Source organism: Streptopelia decaocto, assembly GCF_964273445.1.
Source record: "Streptopelia decaocto genome assembly, chromosome: 5".
Taxonomy (NCBI): Eukaryota; Metazoa; Chordata; class Aves; order Columbiformes; family Columbidae; genus Streptopelia; species Streptopelia decaocto.
This window is the reverse complement of record NC_138659.1, coordinates 16,682,211-16,698,699: the sequence shown is the minus strand read 5'-3', so window position 1 is coordinate 16,698,699 and position 16,489 is coordinate 16,682,211. Positions and strand designations below refer to the sequence as shown.

General features: G+C 41.7%; 1 protein-coding gene across 2 annotated transcripts in view; it reads right to left on the bottom strand.

The window, feature by feature from the left end:
* Positions 1-16,489, bottom strand: part of TEDC1 (tubulin epsilon and delta complex 1) — a 67,563-nt gene that overhangs the window by 12,038 nt on the left and 39,036 nt on the right. The window contains exons 6-7 of one of the 2 annotated variants that reach the window (XM_082052315.1): positions 11,072-11,158; positions 7,769-7,981 (exon numbers count right to left, since the gene is read on the bottom strand). In XM_082052315.1, the coding sequence (XP_081908441.1) occupies positions 7,769-7,981; positions 11,072-11,158 (300 nt within the window). The remainder of the gene's footprint in view (positions 1-7,768; positions 7,982-11,071; positions 11,159-16,489) is intronic. The other variant, XM_082052316.1, reaches the window with a different exon arrangement.

The following is a 16,489-nucleotide window of genomic DNA, read 5'->3' as shown; positions in this document are numbered from 1 at the left end:
AGGAATGCAACAGGTTTCTTCCCCAAAGCACCTCTGTAAACTCACCTAAAAACCAAGCAGCGCCGCAAAATACACAACACTTGTAACTCCTGCTGACAGAGGAGGAATGATCCTGACATCTGCCCGGAGCTAAAACGCAAGCCAGATAACCTCCCAGAAGTTACTGTCCCCAAAACCCACTCTGAAAGGTTCAGTAAAACACACTAATAGTGTTTCAGGTAGAGCTGCTCTAATATACAGCCACTGGCTGTGGTGTTTAATACAGCCCTGTCAGCCAGAATTCACAATGTCCCCAGGACACTACCCTTGTGGAGGATGACGTTTGGTGCAGCGGCTCAGCCTCGACTCCAGAAATGCAGCAACCTGGTGGTCACAAGTACCTCAAATCCCCATCAGCCCCAAGCTTTTCACATTCAAAAGACAAAGGCAGTGCTGGGACCTGCGATCTGATACACCTTGCGCATCCGAGCCCTGCAGGCACCCCCAGTCTTCATCTATGTTTTATGGTGTGTTTCAACTCTGAGAACGTAAAGTACTACACTTATTTCTTAAAAATGCACTAAAACATTTACAGTGGCTACAAAACACGTTCATTGGAATGAGTTTTTTTACAGTTTATTGTTAAATAAAGCTCATCTAAAATTTATTGGAATATAATTCTTGAGCTGCATTTACTACATGTTTCATTGCCTTGGTCGGTATCCAACATCTTGGCAAATAATGCAAGTAAAATATTAACAGTGGTTATTGATTATACTTTAACTGATCCTGTCACCTGAGCAAACATTCTGCATTTTGTCAAGGATGGGAAAACAGCATCTTTCGGGAAGCAAGAACAACTTTCACCCATGCTTACTTCAAACCTCAGAGTTCTGCATAAAAAACAGGAGACAGCACTTAAGTTTTTAATGTTTCCCTCTTCCCTAAGGAGCTGGAGTCTTTTGGAATATATAAGCTCCATGAAAAATGTCAGGCTGGGTAATTTATTTTCAGTTACAGTTTTTGTGTGTGTCTGAAATCGGTTTGCTGATTTAGCAACTGGCACATACAGTCTCTCTGTCTCTCTCACAGTTCAGCACTCATTCAGCAATCTGCACAGCAAGTTACATCTGCAAACCAAGAATAAATACTTATCTTTTTCATCTCTTTGTATGCTGCAAGCTTAACATTGACTATTCAAGTCTGACCAACTTGCCTGAGTTCTCAGAAGCCAGCAAGATTCTTTCAAAAATCTCCCAGCCCTGCTTATCCGCAGTAACTTTCCACGTGCATGCCAGCCTTAAACCAGGCTACCAAGGGGCTTCAGGTCTAATGCAAATGTTAGATCGTGCTGTTAAGAGGAGAAACCATGCATGTGGAGACGGCTTCTCTCCTCCTCCAAGAACAGAGAAGACACACTGTGCCGCAGGAACAGTCACCTGGATCTCCACTGCAGCCTCCGCAGGCACATACAGGGAGCAGGCAGCCTCAGATCTGCTGCGAGGAGTATTGATAAATGAGTGACAAATAAACAAGTACAGTAAAACACATGAGCAAAAAGAGAATACAAACATTAGGATGTTACTTCCTATTGTTTACAGCAGATCCCTGCTTTCTAATAACCTAAAACTACCTGCTAATACCACGGCAATTCCATCAGCAGCAAATTTAATACAAAATTTAACCAAATAAGAACTACACATAAAAGCCATTAGCCTTGTCCCTCCTTGCCATCCTCCCATCCATGTCCTCCTTTGCTCCCTTTGATGGATGTTCCTACTGATCTCCCAGGGTTTCCTCCCCCTACCCAGGCATCTGGGCCCAGCCAACCATGCACTACCAAAAGCTGCTCTTGTGGTCTTGCTAGTTCTTCAATTTCTTTTTGCATGAAAAGCTCCACTGACAGCTGCTTGGTACTCCAGATGGAGGTTTGCAAATACTAAGTGGAACACAGAAACGCTCTGGGACTGAGGAAGGGAATGTGCTGACTGAGGAAATCCATCGGCAGTGAACCATTCCCTACCGCTCCTCCCCTTCCTGCGCCCCAGACAGCCCGGATAATTAACTGCTCGCTACGCTAACGTCTCATATTAGCAGAAAGCCCAGAGAAATAGAATAAACAGCAGAAATAGCAAAGATGAAAAAAAAAAAAAAAGAGCTTTGGACAAGCCTTCAGAGAGCTCTCCAGCCAGAGCCCAGCTGTCCCTTTGCCCCAAGTCCCGGGTTTACGGTAGCAGAAACACAAGCTGGTCCTGCGCTGGTGGAGGAATGCGGCACACCGGGAGCCAGCCCAAACCCCTGTGTTGCCCCTCGCATTCGCAAAGTGGAGGAAATAATGAGACTTTGTTTTCCCTCAATCACATACATACACTGCCTTTATTTTCACATGGGTTCATCACATACACAGCAGAGCCACCCAACACTGGTGGGGGCTACCAGAGTACCCACAGCTCCTCATCCCCTCCTCCACTGCATTACAAGGCTTACAGAAAAAGCTTTGGAAGTGCACTTGTTTGAGTAGATAAAATGCAACTCAATCTCAGTAAGAAAAAACAAAAAAAACCCCAAGCAAAACTAGAAGGATGTAGGGCTGTGTTTCAGCATCAGTCTCTGGAGTTGCTTCCCTACTTCAAATGGCAAAGTCTTAAATCCAAGTGCGTCAAAAACTGTTCAGTCTTCTATAGATGTAAGATCCTTGAGAAAAAAAACACAACTCCTTTTATTAGACCCTACAAGGTCTCCCCCAGTGTACTGTGATGAGCTGGCAGTGGCAAAAAGTTTGAGTAAATCACAGGACTCTTGGGATGGAGTGAAAGCCTCTCTGCATTTCAAACCATGCCACCCCCACTTGATGGAGTGTCCCAAGGTCACTGCTGCCACCACCACTGACCAGCCCCGCACCTCTCCCCAGCGAGAGAAAACAAAACATCCCCCTCCCACACAGCCCCTCCCCAATGCACTATGAATCCAAATCCATCTCTTCCAAAAAGGACTCTAATGTGGAGGGAGCATGTTCGAGCTCGGATCAATGGCTCAAAGTCTTGCCAGTTTGCTTTTAAATGCTAGTGAACACATGGATCCTAAGAGACAATATCCCAAATTTCAACAAAAGCTCAGTATGGTGTAAGCATTTATGTGGTTAAAACTGAAATGATCATCGTTTGGAGTCAAAATGCTCTGCATTCCAGCCAAATGTTTAAAACAGGCTGAAATAAAATCCCCTCGCAAACAGAGGAGTAGATAACATGAAATATTCAGAAATGAAAAAGCAAGCAAACAAACAAGTTCTCTTCTGGAATTAGCAGTTTTCATGTTTTACAGTTAAGTTTATTTCCAAGAGGAGAAACATTTTTAAAGCTTAACCATTTCACTCAACTTTTTCATCATTTACAAATCCTCAAAATGTCACCAAAAGTGACTATTATTTGCCCAGCACTGCATGGAAAAGAACAAAGCTAACAGTAAGAAAGCCCCGTATTCAGGTCACACCTCTGCCATATGCATCTTCTCCTCCAAGATACTGAACGCGGTGCTGCCTAGAGATGGATATCAGTTAAAATGTCATATTAATCTGGGTTTCACAAATCACCCAAATCCCATAGCAACATTCAGATGCCTTCTAGTGAATGTCCCTGAAAGGGAAAATGGTTTCAGGGTCATTCCAAGCACATAACCAAAGAAAAAGCTGGGGGCAGGCAGAAACAAACAAAAGAAAAGAAGGAAAATAAGTGATTTAATTTTGAAAGATTTAAGATTGATAAATTTTAACTACCAGGATCACAGTGCACAAATGATCAAACTTGCAACAACTGAGATCACATCCTGAATAATAAGCAGTTGTGTTTAGTGGTACAAACCAGACATCGTGACATGCAATGACTTTAACACACCAGAAATACCTTAACATCATTTTAGATAAATAAACAATCACAGATTTTCACATATAAGTGAAACAGACTTAAACAGGTTTTCAAGCCCAATCCACAACCTTAGAGCAGGTCCAGCTCCCCTGCAGTCATCTCTGGCTGACATTGGTGTTACCTGGCTTGTGCGGGGTCCAAGGATGGAGACTTCACAGCTCACCAGGAAACCTGCTCCACTGTTTCTCTGCCCTGGGCATTAGGAATTTTTTTTCCTTGGTATCTAATTAGAAACTCTGTGTTAATGACTTACACCCATTCTTGTCCCATTCACTGCATACACAGGGAAAAAAATAAAAATCTTTCCTCCACAGAAAACTTCTTAATGTTGAAAGACTCACGTACCCCACCTTAGTCTTCCCGTTTTTAACATAAAGACCTTGCATTCCAAACTTAGGATGATTTTACTTTTCCTCTTCTGGCTCTCCCCAGTTTCCCTCCTGAAATGTAATGCTTAAAACTGGATGTAAAGAAAGAGCAACTGTACCTTATATCAAAGCTCCATCTAACCCAGCACTGTTTCCAATAGTTGTCAACAGCAAATAGATACAAGTTCCTAAACTCCAGCAGTTTGCAGCTGAAGGACTTTCCTGACCAGAGCATATTTTTTGTATTTCTTCCTTCACAATTTTTTTCCTTCATTAATTTGTCCAGTAATTCCCTCTAGGTTTACCCACTGTGACAATGAAGGAGCATCAGAAGAACAGTAAAAAAATGTTTCTTCCTCCTCCAGTGCCCATCTTCATTCTCCCCCCTCCTAGTGCAAGGAGCCCTAACCTAGACAAATTTCCCTTGCAGTGAAACATCTTCACAACTTAAGTCATCATCGCTTCTCCTCCCTATGCTTTCCAGCTCAATCAACTTTTTTTTTTAATTAGGAGTGAGACCAGAACTGCACACAGCATTCCAGGAATATTTTAACTTTTGCTTTCTTCTGCTTTCATAACAATTCTGAAGACTCAGTTTGCTATTTTTGACCACTGACACAGAACTATTGTTATAACCCTAAGAGCTCATTGACGTGACGGAAAAAACACACATAAAATTATGATCCTCCCCTTCAGATGCATTTTGTTAGATCCATCCAGTTTTAGCTGACGTTTTACCACTTCCCCTGATGTTGCCTCAGCTTGGCCTGGGTTATCCCCGTCCCTTCCCAGAGCGGTCCACGCCGGCGGAGCAGCACGGGCCCCGCGGCTCCGTGGGTGATCTCCTCTGCAAACTCATCCCAGCCGCCTCCGCTCCGTGTCCTGCTCCGCTGTGCGCTCAACAGGGAAAGGCAGCCAGGTGGGCAGGTTACTTGTGCTGAGAATCTTCTCAGGGACTCTATCAAATGCCACTTCTAAATGCAATTAAGAGACGCCAATCCAACCTCCCCTGCCCACATGCTCGCTGGTCCCCTTCAAAGAGCTCCCACAGATTTTACATTCACGATTCCCCTCTGCGAAATCTCAGCTCTCTCTTCCCAGTGTATCATGTTTAACCATGTGCCCTCGATTCTGTTCTTCAGAACAGTTTCTGCTCAGTTGCTTGGCACAGACATCAGGCCTACTGCTAACAACAGACATAATTACTCTGTGGATTACCATGTTTTTCACGAAGTACAAGGTAGAGGGCACAAGAGCTACGATAAACTGTACTGTCCCTCAGCTGGGCACGCTTGTGAGAACCAAGATAATTTCCAGATGTCTCAGTATTGCAAGATACAAAGTTAGAGATAATGACCACTTTAGCTACCACTATATCTTCTTCTTTGTTAGACTAAAAAAATAACATAGAAGGGAAGATTTGATAAGCTTATTTCTCCAGGGAAAAAACTGAAGGGGGCAGAACCAAGCAACTGATAGCAGAGTCTGAATTCAGCAAGCAGCCCGGCGGTGGGGGAGAGAGACAGGCTACAGGCAGAAAGCATCACATAAGCAGAGAACAAAGGAAGGGTTGATATAAAGAGGATTGATGGAGAGTCCCCTGACCCCCAGCATTCAAAAAAATGCTGTTGCGTAGCATTACAAAACAATTCTGTTGCAGGGCACATAGAAGAGGAGGCACTTGCAATAAACCATCCTTTTAACAACACTCTTAAGATGCACTCTGTTTGTTACCCACAGTCATAAACTCATACAGCATTCACCGTATCACAGAAACACTGGAACTTGACCGGCCATCATTCAAATCCAATTAGTGCATCTATTTCAAAGTACAAGGAAGAACTCATCATTCAGTCTTTGTGGACTTCATTTCCAAATTCAAGCATAAAAAAATTCAGTGTGATTATTATATAATATTTATAGAGCATATATATTGTTATAGATGAATCAAAGCATATCTTGCTTTGGAAAGCATGCATTGGAAATTTTATTTTTAGAATTCAAGGTCAGAGTTGTTCTGCAAGAGTCATGTCCGTTTTGCCATAAAAGCAATGAAATCTGATGACAGTACAGACCTGCCTAGTCCAGTACCCATCACTGGCAGTGATCGACAGCAAGTGCCTAGAGAAGACTATAAGAAAAAGACAAATACATGGAGACACTTCCTTAGAATATTCCTCCAGCCTGCAATGATTTGTACTCCTGCAACTTCCTAAGTGTGTAATTCATGTCTGTATATTTGATAGTCTTTGATGGATTACATCTTCCAAGAATGTGTCCAACAGATTTCGAATCCATATACACTGCTTATATCCACAGTGCCCTGTGGGAAGAAGTTCTGCTCTCTGTGGGAAGCAGCAGCTCCTGGTGCTTGTCCCTATCCAACTGATCCTAATTAGTTCCTTATCCTTATAGTAGCAGAGAGCGATTAGCCCTCCACAGACTTTTTCCATGCCAGACCCTTTTGAACTCTTGGGCAAATATCTCTTGATCCGACAACCTGACACTTTTCATTTTGTCAGCTGATCTATAATCCTGTCTACCAACTTTTCTATCAAAAAAAAAAAAAAAGAAAAAAGGCAGAAAAACCCTTCTCCTGTATTAACAGACACAAAATAGTGACAGCATTTTTGTTACTGCTCTATCTGCCGCAACTATTTCTTTCACATTTTTTCTATCCACAGGTTCCACAGATTCTCTGTATCCTTCTTTCCTCTTGATGCCTGAACAAAATTACTAGTTTTTACACTTGCATCCTCATCATATCTTCTCCTTGTGCCAGCATGTTAATATTCAGATTTACCTTCTACACCTACATTAACAGCTCTTTTATTTAGGTCCCACCACCCCCTCTGGGTGCTTCCTAGTGTCTCCCCATTCTTATGTCAGGAATACCATGTACGTTTCCCTTCATTCCACCTGCTTTTCTCCGCACCCAGCCTCCCACAGCCAGTCTGTTCTTCCACCCAGTCTTGTGCTTAGTCCCTTCTCTCACTTCACAGGTTTCAAACCTTTCATATTCCTTCCCCCATCAGACATTTCAAAGACTACTAACTCAGTGAAAGATGACAAGCTCTATTCTCTCCCACCCTCCTTTCCCTACAAATACCCATCTTTATTTTTCTAACTAAAATGAGAACAAATCATTACTGATGCTTTCAACCTGCTGCCTCTGTCCCCTCCAGGGGCTGCCATGATTTTCTCCTCTTCTCTTCTGTCCTCTGCAACCCCTACCCTTTGATGCCTTCCCTTCCAAAACAACGCTTATTTTGTTTAAGCATGCTGCCTCTCTGGGACAGATGCCTTCTTTGTGTTTGAAAGAGCACCTGGCATGCTGTGGGCATAAACAGACAAGTAACTGTAGATCTGACATCAAGATTGCAGCAAGGGTGACACAGAGCAGCAACGGGGAAGCCGCCCTAGGATGGAAGGTAGCAAGACAGCTAAAAACATAGGATCTTAAAAGTCGCTAATGATCAAGAATGCCACCCAAAGCCTTACCTTCTCACACCACGCAGCCTTTCGGTGCATCACAAGCTTCTGCAGTTGGTCACGGAGAGTCATGAGATCTCTGGATAACCTGCCAATGTGTTCAGTCAGACTGTCAGCCCAGGGGCAGCATGAGGTCACCTCTGGCAGCCCATTTCTCTCCACATGAGCATCCTGGGACTCGCATGGATTTCCCTCTTCAGCCATATTATCTAACACAGTTTCCTAAAGGAAAACAATAAAAATTACTTTTCAGCAGTACCTAAGTGGTTTTTCACACACACATCTAGCTGGTAATTTGTAACTAGGAATTCATTGCTGCCACCTCAGTACAAAGTTGCTCCACAATTTCAGAGTTATTTTAAGAGATAACCTCCTCAGTTCACAATAACATATTTCTAGGTTAACAGAAAACTTACATTGCTAACCTAGCTTATTTTAGAAAGCATTATATACTGTGAACTACTCTCAACTGCTCTAAAGCATAAAGTAACACTCATGGGACAGCGATCACCAGTACTGCAGAAGCTCTAGATATGCCACTTCCCCTCAAACTCTGAGGCTGGATGCACTTCTATAGCTTTTTGTAACCAAGCGATGACCAGGATGGAGAACATGCTTACATGGTTCAGGAGAGCCCCATCCGCTATGTGTAAGTTGTAACACCCAAGGGACCACTTGTGCCCAGGTAAAACTCCCAGGAACCCCAAGAGATCCCTGCTCTAGACTGGTCAGAAGCTCTGTCAGCTCTGCTTGACTGCAATGACCTCGCTGGTTTTACAACTAATTCTGCAACTGCCTTCTGAGATAGTAACCATTATTTGAAATACTCAAAAAAATACCAAACAATTTCAGAACCCTTGAAATGTATGTACCTATGCACTGGGGTGCATAGATTGTGTAAAAACACACAGTTTTCAAGCCAAGGCAGCAGAGCATAACTAAAGGACCTAGGCCTCCTCACTCAGAGCATTAAGTATTTATTGCCATATTGTTATCAAGAAGACAATAGTTAATAATAGGATTAATTACAGGCAAGGTCATAATCTCTCATAAGGACATAACTTGAATTTAAAATTATCTTTAGAAATTGGAGAAGTGTCAGCAGTTGAACAGCACAGCCTGCACACAGGCAAGGAAAAACCAAATGCATAATTGCTGGTGCAGCAGCAACACTGCGGGAAGAGATGTCAGAAAACCAGAAGTCACCAATGTCATACTATTAAAGTCAACTACCATTTCAGAAAGTACAAACACAAGTCTCTGTGATAGTGTAACACTGATATATGGGTGAGGCACCTGAAGTTAAACAAAGACAAATGAGAAGGAAAATCCCATATGAGAGCAGCAACAACCATTAGAAGTTTGAAGGAATGGCCTACAAGGAGACATTAAGACAACCAATTTTGTTTAGCCTAGAAACAGGGACTGGGAATGCAGTGACATGCTGGCAGCCTTTGCTTGTATGAAACATTGCTATAAAGAGGATAAGAGTATTCTCTCCCCCCGCCTTCTCTGCAGGCAGGTTAAAACTCTGCCTTAATTCACATCAAGAGGTTTTTAGGCTTATACAAGGAAAAACTTCGTAAGATAGCTAAGAATGGCACAAGCACCCTACAAAACCTCCTTTCCCATCAAGCATCAGCATTGCTCACCGGGACAAAGCAACGCTGGGACCAGCAACTCATGCTGACCAAAGGCCCAGCTCATGGCACCTCAGACACCATCTGGGCACCATCAGCCTAACTAAGTGCATGGAAATGAGACAAAGCTGGTTTGGGTTTGTTTTGGTGGGGTTTTTTGTTTGCTTATTTCTGGGGGGTTTTTGGTTTTACTTGGGTTTTTTTGATTTTTGGATTTAGGTTTCTGTTTGTTTTGGTTTGGGGGTTTATTTGTTTTCGGTTTTGTTTGTTTTGGTTTGCACTTCTGGTTTGGGCTTTTGTTTTTGTTTCGGTTTTTGTTTGTTTCAGTTTGGGGGTTTTGACTGTTTTGGTTTGGGTTCTTTGGTTTGGGTGTTTTCCTTGAAATTCACTAAATGACAGAATTTTAAAGTAACACGACTGCAGTCACTCCAGATGCTGTAGTTTTGCCATGGTCTGTCATGAAGACCTGGCAGTAGCTATGCAAGAATCACCCCGTCCATCAGATCAATACAAAACACAGGTTAAGTGGAAAGAGAAAGCTTCTGTATCCCCCGAACATATCTCATTCCCATACATCCTACAGATCTAGGAACAACCACCATCATCAGCAAAACAAAAGAAAAAGGTAAAATTGACATCCAGCCTGTTGAACAATTTAAAAAGATGTGCTGGTCAGGGTTTTTTGCAAGTATTTATTTGGAACTTCAGGAAACACACACACAAACACTCACAATGTTCCCCACGTTGTTGAACACGTCAGAGACATATGTCTGGGTGGATATAACTGGAAGCATTACAGCATTTCAGTGTATTTTGCCTGTTTGAAGCCAGACTTTTGCTAGTGTTGATACTTTTCAAATAACCAGAAGGTAGGCATGCAAAGCAAAGCCCATTATATAGTAATGGCGATGGGAATGGCTCTGCATTAGAAGTACTCTTCAAGACAGGTGAGGTAATTCTACACTTCTGTGCCTTGCTTTTAGTGTAGAACAAGGTATACGGGCAATTAACAGTCAGCTCACCGATTCTCAAAATTTTGTAAACTCATACAGCTGATGTGGTGCTCTAAAGAATTATTTTCAGCAACTGTGAGTGGGCAAAAGTTGTAGAGAGAAGTGAGATGGATGGCACCATTTATGCTCACTTGAGAAGTCATAAGATGCATAGAGAAAGGCTTATTGATTTTCTCATGATCATTCAACACAGTTCAAGGGGAAATTGGCAGTTTCAACATATTATTTGGCTGAGAAAAATGAAGTTGTTTTCAATATTGGCTCCTTGCAAGTGTAGTTGTTCTCAAGTCTGTAATAAAGCTTAGAGGCCCTCTTCTGAAAAACCATTTAATTTTAACAAAATGTATGATTGCTATGCTTAAAAAACATTAAAGAAGTTAAGATCAGACATTTTAATTTGTGTTAACTGTATGAAATTCTGCCACTCTGCCCTGCAATTCCTCAGCTTAGCTAGGCCAGTCTTACTCAAGAAAACAGAGGGATGAAGAAGAACTAAGGAAACAGCCCTTATTTTACCAAAGGCGTTTTCCCTTCTTCTCAAGTGCTGTTGAACAGTTGGTTTGCAGCATTTATTTCTGTGGGAAGGGACCTTTGGAAGTGGTCAGCTATTTGTTAGAGTCAAGAAAACCGCACACTTTGAAATTAGTTTGATTTGTTACCATCCACTGCCAATAAACTGGTTCCCGTTGCTTCCACTCCAAAAAGGCTTCTAGTTGCATGGTCTCAGACTCCAGAAGCTGTAACAGCTAGAATGAAGGAGACAAAAGAAAATCAGGTAACATTGATCACTTGTGCACTAAATGAGATGTGTGTTTGTTCTCAGTTAGAAAGAGAGTGGTGGTGGTACATGGGACAGCGCTGAGAAAATTGTAAAATCAGCTGCAGAAACATGATGTGATTTATTCCTCACCCCAAATGTACAAATACTCCCAGCTTTTACATAAATAAATGTGAGTTTGCATTATGTTTTGAGGGATCAAAGACCAACTATACTGATATATTAAGGCCTAGATGCATGACCATCTTCAAATCTGCTACACTTCTTGACTACCACATTAAGCCATGTTTCTCCAAGAGTTGGTTGTTTTTTTTTTAATCTATCCATCCACTCACATTTATCAAGGCTGTAAGGTCTAAACACCTTCTCCTCCAAGCCATGTACAGTCTTCTCTTAGCTAAAACTTACAGGGCTATCTTTGACTGGGTTTCCTCATGTTCAATAGCAATGACCCCAACTGTGATATACAGGTACCTCCACTAATCCAATGCATCTCCTTCCCATGCTGCTCCCACACCTGGAAAAAGCTCAGAACTCCAGTATCTCTATTCCTCTCTGCTTCCTCCCTCCAAACCTTTCATTCCTTATTCAGATCACTCACACTGAGATGATCTCTGATGCTCTGAAATAGCATGGAAGAAATCCCTTCAAAAATGTTATGTATTTTATAAATTGTCTGATCTGCTGCATGAGGAATCCTCCCTTTACCTGAGCACACTTGAAGGAGAGAGGTTATGTTCTATCTATATGAATTATAAATTTTTTATAAATATATATGTAACACACATTTGTGCACACACATATATGGAGAGACAGTAAAAAAAAAAAGTTCTTGGAAGGAATTATAGATTAACAAATTAGGTATAAATCAGGGCTTACCAGCTTTAACCATTTCAGTACTGGCCATATATTTGAAATGAACGATTTTAACACAAATCTGACACCAAAGGCAACTTTTTAAGATGACACAGAAGCAGTATATGGTCTCAAGGAGAAGGATAAGGACCAGATCAGTACCAGTTAAACCCACCCAATACAGACAACCATCTTCTGCTAGCTTTATTTGATTTAGTTACTTACTACATAACATATAATTTAAGTAACTGCAAAGCATGAGTTGACTTTGCAATTTTATTCTACAGATATAACTTGAAGATAAAGAAATCAAAGAAAGGAAGGCATTTTGTGAGAGTAACTGCTGGAAATTATAAGCAGTTTGCTCTAAACCACTGCCGGATCCAAAATACAATTATTACACATTTATTCGCACAACTGACACTTGGCATTATGCTCAATGACTCCGCTAGTTCCAAGCTCAGCCAGCATATGAAAGGTGGAAGAATGAGTTTGTCTCCTTTCTTCTTTTCTCCTTTTTTTATAGGTATATCTACAGCACAAATGGGCTACATTATGGGATCTGAGGCTGACAACAAAGCCCAGGCAAAAAGTTGATTAAATATCCAGGCAAGAGCTAAGTTACTGTATTTTAAAGTAGCTTTATAATGTGGTCATGAGCTGCATGTGATTGCAGTATGAATATGCCTTGTGACAGCTAAAGAGGGCTGAAGGTTGGAATGCGGAGCTTTTAATTTTAGGCCTTCAAAAAGAATCCTAGTAAAAACACAGTCATAATTTTTACTTTTAGTCTCACTAGAAAAGCTCCGGAATGTCAAAAAAAGCCACGTGTCACTTAATTTCACACCACAACTGAAAGGAAATGGTTCTGAAACATCACCAAACCCGTAAATGATCTATTGGAGTTAACCGACCTTAACATCAAAACTTTCTGAGCAGTCTCTTAAGCTCAAGCCTTGGATTTGGGGTTTTTTGTGTTGCCTTTTTTTTTTTTCTTTTAAACTGCTCCATTAGTGATGCAAAACTTGAACAGCTCATTTGAAAGCATTCATCTGATTTGCCTACTTAGGGCATCCTCACCTTCCACTAAGGTATTATCACCCTTGGAAATATCAGGCCAGCAACCGCACACATGATCACTTCAGCCATAAGTCAGTAATGGGATGACGACACCGCTCATCCTAGGAGGACAGTTTTCAGCCTGGCTGGAACGCACCGTGACAGCATTGGGCAGCCTGTAATACCCAACATTACAGTTTCTGCCCTGGGGGAGTGCTGGTCCTGTTTGCTCCTGGATCCTCTGCCATCCTTTGTATGGGCCTTGCAAGACTCTGATGGTATTGCAGCACAGAGAATAAAGCAGAACACAATAAAAACTAATGTACTACAAATATCCTTGAGATACCTTAGCAAAAACCATAAAAACAAATAAATGTTCAAGGCAGGGATGAGGACAACAGATTTTATGTCTGCATGCCATGAATTTGGTGACAAGGACAGTATCTACATGACCCAGGGCTGACAGGCTTTCAAACATACCTGCACTTGGCAAACGAACAGCTATCTACACCAGTCAGCTTCTTTCACCCAACCTCATCCTTTACTCCAGCTTCCCAGAGAGGTGGTGGATGTCCAATCCCTGGAGACATCCCAGGCCAGGCTGGATGGGGCTCTGAGCAACCTGAGCTGCGTGAAGATGTCCCTGCTCATGGCAGGGGGTTGGAACAGATGACCTTTGATGGTCCCTTCCAACCTAAACTATTCTGTGATTCTCTGATTTAACTAACAACACATTCCGTGACTTTGAGGTCAACAGCATATTTTTTCTTAGGTCACTCACTGCAGTCACACCACAGCTGCTATTTCAGCTCTATTTGCAATTGAGGAAACCAAACCCCAAATTGTACCTCTGCATTCTCCCCAAATACACTACTTTTTCATTTAGTACCACCAACAAAGAGATGTTTTTACATGTGATGAGCAGCTCCACTTCTGCTGCTACATAAACCTCTCAAAATGTAAGACAAATTCACAAGCTACAACTAAAGCTGCCTGCTCATTTTCATTGACCCAGGGACCCAGATGCTGTCATGCCTCCTAATGAAATTTTAAGACTAGTATCTGCAGAATAGCATTAATCTTGTCCCATGAACAAAGCAAAGCAGCAAGTAAAAAATGTGCCTCACATGGACATGTAAGGGATGCTTAGGGATAATGTATGACAACTGGTTTTGCCTCGACACAAAATTAAGACTATGAAATCCATTTCTTTCATTCTTCTGGAGGAAGTTATTGCTCTAAAATACTTACACTGAGAGAAAAAGTAATGACAAATTCAAATTGCTAATCTCTGTGGAGAAGTAATTCCATAATGAATGCTGAGAGCAAACACTTTGCAATAACAGCTTCTCTAAACCATTGCACCAATGATGGTTTCTTTACAAACGACTCGCAAGCAACAGCTTTGCTATAGATGCTAAACTGTGCTTAACAGAGCTGCCTTGGAGCGGGCTGCCAGGAAACCTCGGAACAATGCACAAGAATGCAAACCCCGTAAAGAACAAGCCTCGTGCCCTCTGATGTGTGGCTGTGATCTCCGAAGCCAAACATCCAGCATCCAGCACAGCTCACAGACCTCAGGAAACTTCGGGAACATCAGCTACAGAAGTCCTAAGTGACCGCATCTTCTAGGTGGTTTTGGATACACAACAAGAGGCCAAAGTCGAGTCTTCTCTGGTATCCACAAATCTAACTTGCACCAAAATCATTATTTAGACATATTTGCAATTACCTTTTCTGTTGAGATATTAATCTTTTTCATGTTATTTACCAGCATATTGCTAAAATCATTGATGCCTGTAGACTTACAGAAATCGATATTTAATAATTTGCAGCATAATGCACTCTTTTCATAGGCTCAGTTCCAGAGGGCTCCCTGCAACAAGTATTTAATCTCTGATGCCCACAGACCATAATTCAACTACCATATCACTGGCACAAGTATTTTTCATCAAAAATTGGTCTATCTAAATATTCGGAAAATCATCCTATTGCTAGACAGACCAAAAAAACTCAGTCTTTCAGCAATAAATTATGTTTCTTGGCTCAGAGTCAAAATGCTGCTGATTTATCACCTATTCACGTATGGCTGTAGACAGAAAAATGCACTGGACTCCAGATCGCTGCAAACCTCACTTCAAGCACCAACATCTCTGAAGTACGACTCAAGGCTCGAGGCAGGGTTGGCTTAGCATGAAAGCTTATATGGAGAAAGTATCAAGAAACTATTTAGTACTTTTATTTGTTTAATAGGAAATCGCTTTATTCAACTTGAAGTTTGGTCATCTGAATACCGGTTCTGAATATCTAACAACTGCAGGAGAAAAGGTTAAGTGGAGAAGTTCCTTCCAAAAAATGCAAAGAAAGGGGTAAACACTCATGAAAAAGATACACAATTTACATTACCAGCAGTAAACCATAACTAGGATTAAACCTTTACAGACCTAAACAAGCATCAGCCAAAATAAACAAATGACAATACAGCTTCAGCTCTGCTACCAATACAAAACTCTCTTAGCAAAAAAAACCAAGCAAACCTAGACAAAGGAGAGCCTCAGCAGGCAGGCTGTTAGGTGGATGAAATATGGTTTAAAATGGCACATATTGCCCAGATTGCACTTTAGTGGGGCTAAGTTTTGAGACTCCTTCACAAAAAGAAACTGGCCACAGAGAAAATCTTGATTTCATAAACACCTCAGGCTGAAACAAAAAAAACACTGTAGGTGGACACACTCAGTGCTCCAAGATTGAGTTCCACACTGTGATTCCTTCAGAAGCAAAGCTGGTTTAAGCCATTCCCATATACCCCTTGAAGGCTAAAGCAAAAATAGGCCTGAAAACTAGATAGTCATACTGGAGTAGTGTGAAGTACAAGCAGCTGAAGAGCAAAAACCACCAGAGCCACAAGGCAAATAAAGATCTACTCGAGCCACTTCTCTGCCTGTGAAATACCGCTGAGGGTTGCGAGAGAGCAGTAGAAACACCACAGCTCGACTGTCACAGGGTGGAGAAGCTTTGGGTGGACGACTGCAACTCCAGATGCTTGGAAACATGCGTTAACTCCTACACCTAGAACAAGGAATAGGATTTTTCCACTCGCCAACACCAGTTTTATACCACTGCAACCGGAACTTCAGTTGAGCTGTCTCAGTTTCACATTGCTGAGAGCAGGGAATCAAACCACTAGTTAAAAACTTAAGTGACAAAGATCATCATTATAAAACATAATTGCTATTTGTGGAGGGATTTAGAAAACAGCTGTTTAAAATGAAACTGAAAGAAAATGGAATTTAAAGCAAACAAAATGAGGCATTTGGCACATAAAAATCGTACTACGGCTTTCCCATTGATGAGCAATGAACTGGGATGTAATAGCGATGACATT